The 15,032-nt window shown below is 38.4% G+C and overlaps 1 protein-coding gene across 1 annotated transcript in view; it reads right to left on the bottom strand.

Annotated features, from left to right (window-relative positions):
• Positions 1-15,032, bottom strand: part of sim2 (SIM bHLH transcription factor 2) — a 38,473-nt gene that overhangs the window by 12,081 nt on the left and 11,360 nt on the right. The window contains exons 3-5 of the mRNA XM_067494863.1: positions 13,215-13,304; positions 12,819-12,927; positions 3,805-3,890 (exon numbers count right to left, since the gene is read on the bottom strand). Coding sequence (XP_067350964.1) covers positions 3,805-3,890; positions 12,819-12,927; positions 13,215-13,304 — 285 coding nt within the window. The remainder of the gene's footprint in view (positions 1-3,804; positions 3,891-12,818; positions 12,928-13,214; positions 13,305-15,032) is intronic.

Genomic DNA, 15,032 nt, shown 5'->3' with positions numbered 1-15,032 from the left:
AACACCGTGCCTCCAGAGAGGGATCTACTGTTCCTCGGCGCACCACTCCACCGCACCGTCTTCCCATTCTGACCATGCTGATTATTGGCCACTCCATTGTTAGAGAAGTCCGCTTAAAATCAGCTAAAATGTTTTGCTTTCCTGGAGCCACAGACATTGACAAAGCGGAGAAAATTCCAAACCTGACAGAAAGACATCCTACAGCAACAAAAGTAGTGATACACTATTGCATAAATGACACCAAACGCCAACAGTCTGAGTTGTTGAAACGTGACTTCATGTAATTTTTCAACTCACTGGAGAGTTTTCCCGACAGATGGTTCTTCATTTCCGACCCTGGGATCTGGGATCGTCCTCAGTACTTCAAACAAGATGGACTGCATCCGAACTTTCTGGGATCACGGATGTTGACTGAGAACATTGTCCACAGCGTCTCAGTCTCCAGAGACTGACTGACCATTGAAAACACCTGTGGCTCTGTTGTGCTTACCTCTCCTGTATCCTCCGCTCCAAACCCCGACAACATCCACAGGTATAAACAGTCTGAGATATTTATAGAACTAGACGCTAACAACAGACAAAATCCAGCTCTTATGGATTCTAATTTTTCACACAGGGAATTTTATTATTTTGATGAATGTTATGATCTTAACCACACTGCTCTTTGCCCTATAGAGATTATGTCTGTTCCACAACCACCTAAACCTTTTAAACCAAAAATGAAAACAAGGGGAGTTAATCATAAAAACCTAATACAAATTAAGACTACTGCTGATACTGAACCAAAACCCAAAACTATGAAATTTGGATTATTAAATATCAGATCTCTGTCCTCTAAATCTCTGTTAGTAAATTACTTGATAAATGATCATCAAATTGATTTATTTTGTCTTACAGAAACTTGGTTGCAGCAGGAAGAACATGTCAGTCTAAATGCGTCAACCCCCCCCAAGTCATATTAATTATCATGTTCCCAGAAGCACAGGGCGAGGTGGAGGAGTAGCAGGAGTAACTTCCACTGTAGCTTATCAATAAACCCTAGACCTAAGCATAGCTATAACTCATTTGAGAGCCTTACTCTTAGCCTTTTGCACCCAAACTGGAAAACTCAAAAAACACTATTATTTGTTATCGTGTACCATCTTCTAGCCCTTATTCAGAGTTTTTGATTGAATTTTCTGATTTTCTATCTGATTTAGTGCTTAGTACAGATAAAGTCATTATAGCTGGTGACTTTAACATTCATGTAGATGCTGACAGTAACTGCCTCAGGACTAGCTGACTGAGCCATAGTTCTGTTGAGCCTAGTATATCCTTAACTCTGAGCAGCAATGACTTCATTTAATTTTATCTTTACTAATAAAATTGTAGCCATTAGGGGAAATAAAAGATAGGGTTAGGGCTCTGTGTTAGGACCAATACTTTTCAATCTGTATATGTCACCTTTAGGCAAAATTATTATGAAACATTCCATAAACTTCCACTGCTATGCAGATGATACCCAGCTTTATTTATCTGTGAAACTAGAAGATACTAATCAATTAGTCAAACTTCAAACATGCCTAAAAGTCTCTAGAACAGCCTTCTTCCACCTATGGAACATTGCTAAAATTAGAAGCATCCTGTCTTAAAGTTATGCCGAAAAACTAGTCCATGCATTTGTTACTTCTAGTTTGGAGTATTGTAATTCCCTACTTTTGGGGTGTCCTTATAACTCTCTAAAAAGACTTCAGTTAATCCAAAATGCTGCAGCAAGAGTGCTAACTGGATTAGGGAAGAGAGATCATATTTAACCTTCACTAGCTTCTCTTCATTGGCTTCCCATAAAATCTAGAATAGAATTAAATACAAAGCTCTTAATGGTCAAGCTCCATCATATTTAAAAGATCTCATAGTTCTGTATCGCCCAATTAGACCAATTCGATCCCAGAATAAAGGCTTACATTTTGTTTCCAGAGTTTGCAAAAGTAGAATGGGAGGCAGAGCCTTTAGCTATCAAGCCCCTCTTTTTTGGTACCAGCTTCCAATCCAGATTCGGGGGGCAGACACCCTCTCTACTTTTAAGATTAGGCTTAAAACCTTCCTCTTTGATAAAGTATATAGTTAAAACTGCTCAGTCAACCTGAACTAGCTCATACTTAAGATGCTATAGGTTTAGAGTGTTGGGGGACTCCCTCAAGTGCAATGAGCTCCCCTCCTCTTTTTCTCTATTCATTTATTTGTCACCACTGTATGCTATTAATTTTTGTGTCCTACCAACCTGTTCCGTTAAAGGGAGTTTTTCGTCTCCACTGTTGCCTAGGGCGAGCAAGCCCTAGGCAACCCAACAAATCCCACTTGAGCAAAAGTGGGATTTGTTGGGTTGCCTCTACATGCTTGTGTAGTCCGGACTTTATTATGTAAAGTGCCTTGAGATGACTTTTGTTGTAAATTGGCACTATATAAATAAAGTTGAATTGAATTGAATTAAACTATGCAAAAAAATGAGATCCATGTAAGTGAGAGGATGTGAGGGTGGTTGGAATCCACAAATTCACAATCATAAATTCACAAATGCATAAACGTTCTGATACAAGTACACATTTTACTTATACTACATATACACTTGTAAATCATAAAATACACATGCAAATAATTATTGCATCCCATGTAAATATTTTTTCTCCTCGCCATAAAAACTGAGGGTAACTGACATGGCAACATGGCAACACCTTAACAGTGTTTCCCCAACATTGGTGCAAGCATGGCAGCACGCTATGGGACAGGATGACAGGAAAAAAAAAATTATGTGATATTGATGATAGTCAGGTTATATTCACGACCAATCTGCTTTTTTTATGTCTCGTTTTCACTGGCTGTCCTACATCCCCTCCACTGCCCTTTTAAACTTAAATAATGAGAACCAACCGTTGCAAAGAGACTTATTAAAGGCCATATGATTTGTTTGTTTCTGTACTTAAATGCACCATTTAATTTTCCCCTCCGCCCAAGATCGGTAAGAGCGAGGGCAGTGGTAGAGTGACATAGTGAGTGAATGAAGAGAGGGAGCGGCCTTAGCAAAAAATAAACACGTAAATAAGAGAAATCAAATGGTCTTTTCTGATCGTTGCACAGCGGTGATGTTGTAAAACACAAACAAACATTGTCAAACCTGCACACAACCCTGTAGGAAGGACTTTGTATAAATAAAACTGAAGTGCACATTTGTCTGCTCCTCCCTGGCTACTGTACTTTCCAGATGCATGTAATGTTTAATATGCAGAGCAGTGACATTAGATCTAACAATATGAGTCTAAGTTTTAATAAATTATATTGATTTGATATTTAAGTTTGATTTTAATATATTTTTGGAAGCAATATTTATGAAAATAGCACAGTTAAAGATTGTCTCTCATAACTAGCCATATTGGCAGGAATATTCTTTTGTATATGTCATCAGCATAAACAGCCTGTCAGAAGAGGAACATCCCATAGGGCTTTAATTAATACACCCAGTAACACATACTGGAGAAAATAATTGCTTGCAATAAATACATTTTATTAATATTCACTTTGTTTTACTGAAATGTACCAACCAAAGGTGCTGCATGAGAAAAATAATACTCCCAATTTTTTTGTGTCTGCACAAAACCTCTGTTATCCTTTTGCCACCGTGCCTGAACATTTTCGTAGGGGAAACACTGCTTAAATTAATAATAGTGTTTAAGTCTAACAAGCACATATTTGCATGACTAAATGATGACCCCTGAAATGTCATTAACTCATTGTGTGTAGAATAAATGATAATTCATATGTTTCACCTACCTTATATCCTCCACATGTCAGTCCTGCATTTCGTTTAGCAAGAACACATTTCATCCTCAAGAAGAAGGAGCGCTCGATTTTATAATCTGCCACATGAACAGACATAAGGGTGGCATTAATGATGTTATAGATTTGTTACACAGACAATAAACAGTATTTTGTTTATATAATGTAGTATGTACAAACTGACATGATGTTTCACTATATTTTTCTATATAGGGATATATAGGAGCCCCCCTCACATAATAAAAAGTACTCAATAGTGAAGCAAGCAATTTTCTACAATATATTTTTTTGTCAATTCACACCACAACCGCAGGCTTTCAAGGTCACAGGAATCAAACCTTCATAAAAAAACATATTAATCAACATTTTGTTACAGGCTGGATTATATGATTGGGATCAAATGAACCATACTAAATAGGTTTAATTTTTTTCATATAAATTCCAAACTTTATCATAACTTTATCAATTAAAAAACCATTAGTGGGGCAGCATGGTGGTGGAGTGGGTAGTGCTGCCACGTCAGAACTAGAAGGTTGTGGGTTTATGCTCTTTCTGTATAGAGTTTGCATGTTCTGATATAGCATGTCCATGCTTGCTTGGGTTTCCTCCAGATACTCTGGTCTCCTCCCGCAGTCCAAAGACATGTATGTTAGGTTAATTGTTAACTTCCCCTAGGTGTGGGTGTGAATGGCTGTTTGTCCGTGTATGTCTCTGTGCTGGCCCTGAGATAGCAAGTTGACCTGTCAAGGGTGTACCCTACCTCTTGCCCCATGACAGCTGGGATAGGCTCCAGCACCCCCATGACCCAAATAGGATTAAAGTTTACAGAGTCTATTTAATCACAAAATACATGCACATAAGAGAGGTGGGGGTGTGGCCATGTTTACTTGTGCATGTAGCAAATCCTTAAGTAAATGTTTTATTTTTCATATTTGATCCACTACGTCTCTTCATTCAATCTCTACCTCCCTTGACCTCTCTCCTTTTCTCTCACTTACTGCCTTAGGGAGGAGGGGGTAAGGGATCTGTATTATTATTACACTTGGCCCAGTACCTAAATAATTGTTAATATGACTGTAAATATGATTGATACAAGTCCATCTTTGAGGCAGTCACTTCTTTAACTATAACATTTCAATTTGTATACAATTTGTTCAATTCATTACTCTACTAGACTCATATTTTGGAAGCATGGCTCACCAATTTTAAATGTATGCAGTTGGTGTAGGGTGAAAGCTGCAGGGAAAGAGAGAAAAAGAGGGCATAGAGAGAGACAGTGTGAACTGTCTGATTAAAAAAAATCTCTGATGGTAAGGGACTTATTTAGATTTATACAAGGCACTGTATGTTATTTTCTTTTTCATTCAGACTTTGAGCAGACTTTGATTTAAAAATGAGGTGGCATTGCAATGATCTCTCCTTTCATTCTGCCTTTAGCTGCTGTATCAAATGCATTTTTGGGGGCCTGTTGGCTCAGTGGTAGAACATTGGGTTGATGAAACCAGAAGAAAACCAGAGAGCTGTCTATGGGTGAAAAAAAAGCAATTGTAAAGCTGAGAGAGGATGGAAAATCAATCAGAGCAGTACACAAACTTAGCCAGTACTGGCCATAGCCAGTACAACCATTTGGGATGTCCTGAAGTAGAAACCAACCATTGATGTACTAAGTAACAGACATCAAATGAGTAGACAGAGGAAAACAACAGCAGTTGAAGACAGAAACATTGTGAGAGCTGTAAAGAAAGACCCTAAAGCAACTGTTAGTGGTAGTAAAGCTATGCTGGAATTTGTCAAAAAATACAGAGCTGAGCCACAAAAAGTTTGGGACAAAGTTTTATGGACTGATGAGACAAACACTAAACTTAAACAAAGTGATGGAAAGGATAGCATTTGGAGAAAGCAAGGATATGCTTATGATCTAAAACATACAAGTTCATCTGTGAAACACAGTTAAGGTAATGTCATGGCTTGGACTTCAATAGCTTCCTCTGGGAGGTGCTCATCAATCCTTACGGATGATGTAACACATGATGGCAGCAGCAAAATGAAATCAGAGGTCTATAGAAACATTTGATCTGGCAATTTAAATAAAAATGCAACCAAACTAATTGGGAGATCCTGCATCATGCAGCAACATAATGACCCAAAACACACTGCCAAAACGACAAAGGAGTTTTTCAGGGGCAAGAAGTGGGAGGTATTAGATTGGCCATGTCAATCTCCAGACTTAAATGCTATAGAGCATGCATTTAACCTGCTGTAGGGAGTAAACCCCCTCAAAAAACAACAACTGAAAGATTCTGCATTGAAATCCTGGAAAAGCATCACAAAAGAATAATAAAGTTTGGTGATGTCAGTGTGTCACAGGCTTGATGAAGTTATTGCAAGCAAATGATTTGCAACTAAATATCAAGTCTTATTTACTTTAATGTATTTTAAGTCTATCTGTTCCAATAATTTTGCTCACATGAGTTCAAACAAAAGGTGCTATGTTCTAAGTTATAAATCAGATAAAAATGTCAATTCCTGGAAATAGTTGAAATGTCGATCTCTTGTCTCATCTTTTGATGTCAAACTCACTGTTACAATACTTTTGAAGGGGAATGTAATTGATGCAATCATATTGCCCAGCTCTATTTTCCAGACCTATTTACCAGGCCATTACATCGTTTAAACAGGAATTTTATGGCATGATAATATATCATAGATACTGTAGCTAGATAATAAAAAACAAACAAACACATTATTTGAGATGATCTTCTGGCAAAAAGACAAAGAGACAGAAGAAGAGACATCAAGTATTATTATTTTCACATACACTCACTGGCCACTTTAATACGTACACTATTGTTCAACTGGTTCAACTGTTTGTTAAAGCAAATATCTTATGAGCCAATCACATGACAAGAACTCAATGCATTTAGAAATGTATACATGGTCAAGATGGCCTGCTAAAGTTCAAACTGAGCATCTGAATGGGGAAGAAAGGCGATTTAAGTGACTTTGAACGTGGCATAGTTCTTGGTGCCAGATGTAAAAGCGTGACTATTTAAGAAACTGCTCATCTACCAGAATTTTCACACACAACCAACTCTAGGGTTAACAGAGATGATCTTAAAAAGACAAAATATCCAGTGAGTGGCAGTTATATGGACAAAAGGCCTTGATAAGGTAAGAGGAGACTGGTTACCCTGGTTCCAGCCAATGGAAATAAACATCAATAACCCAAATAACCACTTGTTAAGCATCTTAGAACACAATACCTTGAAGAAGAAGGCTACAGCAGCAGAAAACCACACCTGGTGCCACTCCTGTTAGTTAAATGAAGGAAATGAGAAAGGAAAGAAGGAAACTGGGGCTTAAATTTGCCAGGGCTTACCATAATTTGACAATAGAAGAATGGAAAAACTCCAGGTGTAACAAGTCTTGATTTCTCCTTCAACATTCAGATGGTAGGGTCAGAATTTAATGTAAACACCATGAAATAAAAAATCCATCCGACCTCATATCAACAGTTCAGGCTGGTGGTAGTGTAAATGTGTTGGGGATATTTTGCTGGCACACTTTCAACTGCTTAATACCATTTAAGCATGGTGGTGGGTGTTTAATCCAACACTGTGATGGTGTTGCTCCTCGTGCGGTAAGCGTATTGCGTCACTTCCTGTTTCTGCACGCTCTTGGGTTTCTACCGGACTGTTTACTGATTAATTGTAGCTGTTATTTTTACTTAAATAAGTGATTTCGTCACACAAGAATTAATACTTAGTCGTAACATACGCTTGTATTACACAAGCACCTGCTTTTGCAAAACAAAACCAGCTAAAGTTTACAAATTCCAGATTTCACTTATATTAGCCCTAGCCCCTGCTAGCTGTCCCGAGCAGACGGGAAGCCAGTCCGGCTGGGTGACGGTTCGTAAGAGATCTAATGCTAAACAAACGCCCGAAGTTCACCTCTAGTCGGTTCACATTTCTAATCGATTTTCCCCACTCAGCGACACACCCGCTGAGAAACCAACTCTGGTAATTGGCAGCTCTATAGTCAGAAACGTGAAGTTAGACACTCCAGCGGCCGTAGTCAAATGCCTTTCTGGGGCCAGAGCGGGCGACGTTGAATCATATTTGAAACTCCTGGCTAAAGATAAACGTAAATACAGTAAGATTATTATTCACGTGGGAGTTAATGACGCCCGATTACGTAAATCGGAGGTCACTAAAATGAATGTTGAATCGGTGTGTAACTTTGCAAAAACAATGTCGGACTCCGTAATTTTCTCTGGTTCCCTGCCAAATCTGACCAGTGACGACATGTACACCTGCATGTCATCATTCAACCGCAGGCTGTCTAGGTGGTGTCCAGCAAATGATGTGGGCTACATAGACAATTGGAAACGTTTCTGGGGAAAACCTAGGCTGATTAGGAGAGATGGCATCCATCCTACTTTAGATGGTGCAGCTTTCTTATCCAGAAATATAGCTGGTTTTATCAGACAACCAAAAGAATGACAATCCAGAGTTGAGCCTAGGATGCAGAGATCCAGTCCTACACGCCTCTCTGCAGTATCCTTATAACCGTCACCCCCCCACAACTCCCACATACTTATAGAGACTGTGTCTGTTCCCCGACCTAAATTACATAAACTAAATATGACAACAAGAGGAGTTAATCATGATAACCTAATAAAAGTTAAGACTACTCCTCTTACAGAAAAAAACCCCAAAACTATTAAATGTGGATTATTAAATATCAGATCTCTCTCTTCTAAATCTCTGTTAGTAAATGACTTAATAAGCGATCATCAATTCGATTTATTTTGTCTCACTGAAACTTGGTTGCAGCAGGAAGAATATGTCAGTCTAAATGAGTCAACCCCCCCAAGTCATATTAATTATCATGTTCCTAGAAGCACAGGCCGAGGTGGAGGAATTGCAGCAATCTTCCATTCTAGCTTATCAATAATTCCTAGACCTAAACATAGTTATAACTCATTTGAGAGCCTTACTCTTAGCCTTTCACACGTAAACTGGAAAACTCAAAAAACACTATTATTTGTTATCGTGTACCGTCCTCCAGTCCCTTATTCAGAGTTTTTGATTGAATTTTCTGATTTTCTATCTGACTTAGTGCTTAGTAGAGATAAAGTCATTATAGCGGGTGACTTTAACGCTCATGTAGATGCTGACAGTAACTGCCTGAGCACTGCGTTTAATTCATTATTAGATTCAATTGGTTTTTCCCAAAATGTAAATAAACCCACTCACTGTTTTAGTCACACGTTAGACCTTGTCCTTACGTATGGAATTGAAGCAGATAAGTTAACAATATTTCCTCACAACTCTCTTCTGTCTGACCATTTTTTAATAACATTTGAATTTACAATAACGGACTCTATAGCAGTTAGGGAAAAATTCCACTATAGCAGATGCCTAAGTGAAAAAGCTGTCAACAAATTTAAAGAAATTATTCTTTCATCATTTGCTTCACCATATGTTAATACAATGGAAATTAGCCACCTTAATGTTACTCCTGCACAAGTTTATTATCTTGTTGACAATTCTGCAGCCTCACTACGTACAATACGCGATAGTGTTGCCCCTCTGGAAAAGAAGACAGTAAACCAGAAGAGGCGATCTCCACGGTATAGTTCACAAACACGCAACCTAAAACAGGCAACACGAAAGTTAGAAAGGAAGTGGCGTTCCAGAAATTTAGAAGAATCTCACTTAGCCTGGAAAAATAGTTTAAAAAAGTACAAAAAAGCTCTCCGTGATGCCAGAACAGCATATTATTCATCATTAATAGAAGAAAACAAGAACAACCCCCGGTTTCTGTTCAGCACTGTAGCCAGGCTGACTAAGAGCCATAGTTCTGTTGAGCCTACTATTCCCTTAACTTTGAGCAGCAATGACTTCATGACCTTCTTTATGAATAAAATTGTAGCTATTAGAGAAAGTATTCACCAGATCCTCCCCCCACAAATTACAGATAGAGCTTCATGTACAGCAGTGCTACAGTCATCGATAAGGCCCCAATCCCTGTTAGACTGCTTTTTACCCATAGATCTCTCTGAGCTAACTTCAATTATTACCTCATCTAAACCAACAACCTAGACCCTAGTCCAACTAAGCTGCTCAAGGAAGCTTTACCCTTAATAGATACATTCATATTAGATATCATCAATCTATCTCTAGAAACAGGCTATGTACCACAGGCCTATAAGGTAGCTGTAAAAACCACTACTTAAAAAACCCTGTCTTGACCCAGGTGTTTTAGCCAATTACAGACCAATATCTAATCTCCCCTTTATTTCTAAAATAATTGAAAAAGTAGTTGCAAAACAATTATGTGATCACCTTCATAGGAATAATTTGTATGAAGACTTTCAGTCAGGATTTAGAGTTCATCATAGTACAGAAACAGCACTGGTAAAAGTCACCAACGATCTTCTCATGGCCTCAGATAATGGGCTCATCTCTATGCTTGTTCTGTTAGATCTTAGTGCTGCATTTGATACCATTGATAATAACATTTTATTACAGAGATTGGAACATGAAATTGGGATTAAAGGAACTGCACTAGGTTGGTTTAAATCCTATCTGTCTGATAGATTTCAATTTGTTCATGTTAATGATGAATCCTCCATGCACACAAAGGTTAGTTATGGAGTTCCACAAGGCTCTCTGTTAGGACCAATACTTTTTACTTTATATATGTCTCCTTTAGGCAACATAATTAGAAAACACTCCATAAATTTCCACTGTTATGCTGATGATACCCAGCTATATTTATCTATGAAACCAGATGAAAATAATCAGTCAATAAAGCTTCAAGCATGCCTACAAGACATAAAGGCCTGGATGTCCCACAATTTTTTACTTTTAAACTCAGACAAAACTGAAGTCATAGTATCTGGGCCCAAAAATCTCCTTTAACTCACATATAAAACAAATCTCTAGAACAGCCTTTTTCCACCTACGGAACATTGCCAAAATTAGGAGCATCCTGTCTCAAAGTGATGCCGAAAAACTGGTCCATGCATTTGTTACTTCTAGGTTGGACTACTCTAATTCCCTACTTTCAGGATGCCCCAGTAACTCCCTAAAGAGCCTGCAATTAATCCAAAATGCTGCAGCAAGAGTGCTGACTGGAACTAGCAAGAGAGATCATATTTCACCTTCACTAGCTTCTCTCCATTGGCTTCCCATTAAATTTAGAATAGAATTTAAAACCCTGCTTCTTACATATAAAGCTCTGAATGGTCAGGCTCCATCATATATAGAAGACCTCATAGAATTTCCAAAGGTAGAATGGGAGGTAGAGCCTTTAGCTATCAAGCTCCTCTCTTGCGGAACCAGCTCCCAGTTCAGATTCAGGAAGCAGACACCCTCTCTACTTTTAAGTCTAGGCTTAAAACCTTCCTTTTTAATAAAGCATATAGTTAGTTATAGTTATGCAACCATAGGCTTAGACTGCTGGGGGACCCACCCCCCGATGCACTGAGCTCCTTTCCTCCTCTTGACCATCTCTCCTCTCCTCTCACCCCGCAATTGTCACCACTGTATGTCATTAACTCTGTGTATTCTCTACCGTAGTTGTCTTTGTCCTCCTCTGTCCCCCTCTCTCTGTCCCTTTCTGCAGGTGTCCCCCGGCTTTGAAGCTGTGTGTCTTCCAGCGTGCAGCTACTGGTCCTACCAATCTGCCTGATGTTTTGTTGTTGCTTTTTGTTGCTCTGTTCTTTTCTCTCTCCCCTTTCCACTCACCCCAACCTGTCGAGCCAGATGGCCGTCCACCCTGAGCCTGGTTCTGCTGGAGGTTTCTAACGTTAAAGGGAGTTTTTCCTCTCCACTCTTGCCTATGGCTTGCTCCAGGGGAAATTGTTGGGTTCTCTTTATACATCTTTATAATCTTGACTTTATTCTGTAAAGTTCCCTGAGATGACTTTGTTGTGAATTGGCGCTATATAAATAAAGTTCAATTGAATTGAATTGAATTGAATTAAATGCCACAGCCTACCTGAGTATTGTTGCTGACCACATCCAGCAGCAAAATGTGGTCGAACCTTGTACTAGCAAGGTGTATCTAAAAATATAGCCAGTGAATGTATTATCCCTGGGTAACTCAGTTAAGGAGGATATCCATAAACATTGACATATTCTATCATTCCATCCCAACACAGGAAGCTCTTCTTCAGTCACCACCTAGGTTGTGACAAAACAGGGCAGCCAATATAGAGAAAGAGAATGAGATAAGCCAATAAAACTGACACACTCTTTTGGGAACAGTCCCCAGTGGAAATTTTCCATCTTAAAATTGCTTACAGGCAATTTCCTAATTAGAGAAAATACAATACACCTCATACATGTGGTGATGATGTTTGTTTAACGGCAGAATAATATGTAATACTACTTTGTTGTTTATTTACTTAAATAAGTGATAAGTGATCTCCAAAACCCATTACACATTTGGCTGTTTTGAAAATGTATGTGTCTGTATGTGCTAATTATAAATATGGAAGGAACTGACATAAACGAGGTAACATCTGATGAGCTACAAAGCTACTAATGTTGGGAAACTAAGGAAGAGCTGTTGCCTTAAAACGTTTGTACTATATTAAAGGATATTATTATACTATATTCTTACTAATTTTTTTAAAATTATTTATAATTTGGTCCAGAATCATCATGTAGGTGATTAAGCCACCCTCGAGTTGTCTCTTCTCATGTTTGTTGGCAGCCTGCAGTTTGATTCATTTGTTTGATGATGCCATATACCTCTGTTGTTGTCCGAAAACTGTCACCCAGACCCACCATTACACAGGGTGACAACTTCTTAGGGAAGTCAGAGGTAAGTTTGAAGGCATTAATGTGCATTTACACCCTAAACTAAAGCCATGGAGAGCAAGTTGAAAAATGGTCAAGTTGGCCTTTGATAAAGTGCTGTCCTAACAATGTATTATTTAGCAGTATACTGTGCTTTGTTCACACCTACTAGACTGTCCTCTTAAGTACCTGCAGACAAATGAGGGTGTGGAGACTGGCAAAGATCCAGCACTGCTGTCATCTCATCATGGTCTGATGGATGGATGTACTCAAATATACTGTTTCCTGTTAGCTCCACCTGCAGCACACACATTTCCAGAGATGCACAGTGACCAGCACACTAATCAACCAAAAAATCAGAGATCGGACATGTAAATGTATTGGATTTATACAGAAATAAAAGACCATTCCACATCTGCCACTTCCCATATGTTGTCCAAGTTGGAGTAGGCATGCATATTAATTTTTATACTGCTCTTATTATATGGAGTCTTGTGGCATAATTGAGGTCACATCAAATTGGTTTCAATAGAAGGAACCGACTTTTACTTGTTTCTGAGAGCTCTTTGAGCTCTCTGACCTTACCTGAGACAGTCCAAGGTGGACTGATGCAGTTTCTGAGATGTACATGATTTTGCCATCAGAGGCAACAACAAACACAAAGCCATCCAGAGTCTGAGGGAGATAAAGAAAACCAGCTAGTGTTAAACACAAGTTAAGAAAAGATACACTTTACAAGCCCTTTAATAGCAGCGCATTATTCCAGAAATAACAAGTTAAACATAGATAACAAGTTAATAAAGTTAGTATCTATGTAATAACACTGGAGAAGTAGCAATTTATTATCATGTATTAAGGTAGTAGGGGTGTAATAATTTGATATTACCCAGTTAATGGGTAATACTTATGTAAAAACAATGTAACAAGGTTATGTTAATAAAAATATTGTAATGTAAAGAAATTAAATAAAAATAGCATAAGCAGCTTTGTGTAAGCAATGGATATACCTGGTGTCTTGGTATAAGAAATAAATAGGTAGTATGAGGCAAAAAGGTTGTGTGACCTATACAGCAATCATAGCATAAAATGGCTTTACTTCTGGAAAACTGGCATGTATCTTTAATAGTATAGATACTAGCATGAAATTAAAGTAGGAAAAGGAAGGTGTGCATTTTAATGCTCTCATTTATGGTTATCAAAGAAAAATTACCAGGTATTTTTACAGATAATTACTCTAGCTCTTGGTGATTAGTTTCCACATCATTACCCATGTGATTTTACCTAGATATATGCATTGCTTACACCAAGTTGATACATGGTTGTTACTTTTGTAATTATTATGATAATAAGTTTTTGTTTAATTAACATAATCCTGTTATAGCATTACTACAGAAATGACACCCTATTACCTTTATATTATTATAATATTACACCCCTATGATCCAGGGTGTACCCCACGTCTAGCCTCATCATTCTGTAAAGTTCTTAAAATGACTTTGTTGTGAATTGGCGCTCTATAAATAAAGTGAAATCTAAGCTTGAATTAAATAGCCCTATGACAACAGAAATAGGCTCCAGCCACCCTGTAACACTACACCTGATAAGCGCTTACAGATAATGGATGGGTGGGTTCTAAAACCAGCCAAAGGATGGTGCTCCAAAGCCGATTCTTTCACTGTTATAACACAAAGATCTGGTTCTAATGTCGGTTCTTGCTCCAAACCAACCATTGAACCTACTCTGTTGTAAAGCGTCAAGAGAAGCAAATTATTCTGCCAAGGATCCTCTAGCCAGTGCTTCACATTGAAGTTGAATTAAAAACTCCTGTTCTCTGTTATGTTGTACAGTGGCAACTCTTCATAAAAACGCTACTAACCACTAATTTCCTGTTTCACACTAGAAGCATTCCATTTTTAAAGCTCTTTTCTACTTTTTGCTCATCTTATAAGTTCAGGGTCACCACAGCGGATCATTTGTTCGCATGTTGATTTGGCACAGCCCATCCTAACGCAACTCTCCTCAATTTTTGGGGGGCTTGGGACCAGCACTGTGTGGCTGGGGATGCCACACAGTTTGCTATTTACCTCTATGTAAATAGAGGAGAGAGGGTCAAGAGGAGGAAAGGAGGTCAGTGCATCGGGAGGTGGGTCCCCAGCAGTCTAAGCCTATACCAGCATAACTATAACTCACTATAAGCTTTATCAAAGAATAAGGTTTTAAGCCTAGACTTAAAAATAGAGTCTTATTCCCAAATCTGAACTGGGAGCTGTTTCCACAGGAGAGGATCTTGATAGCTAAAGGCTCTGCCTCCAATTCTACTTTTGGAAATTCTGGGAACCACAAGTAGGCCTGCATTCTGAGATGTCTACTGGGATGATATGGTGCTATGAGGTCTTCTATATA

The sequence above is a fragment of the Channa argus genome, chromosome 24, assembly GCF_033026475.1.
Source record: "Channa argus isolate prfri chromosome 24, Channa argus male v1.0, whole genome shotgun sequence".
Taxonomy (NCBI): Eukaryota; Metazoa; Chordata; class Actinopteri; order Anabantiformes; family Channidae; genus Channa; species Channa argus.
The sequence above is the reverse complement of the archived record's forward strand: the minus strand, read 5'-3'. Positions and strand labels throughout refer to the sequence as shown.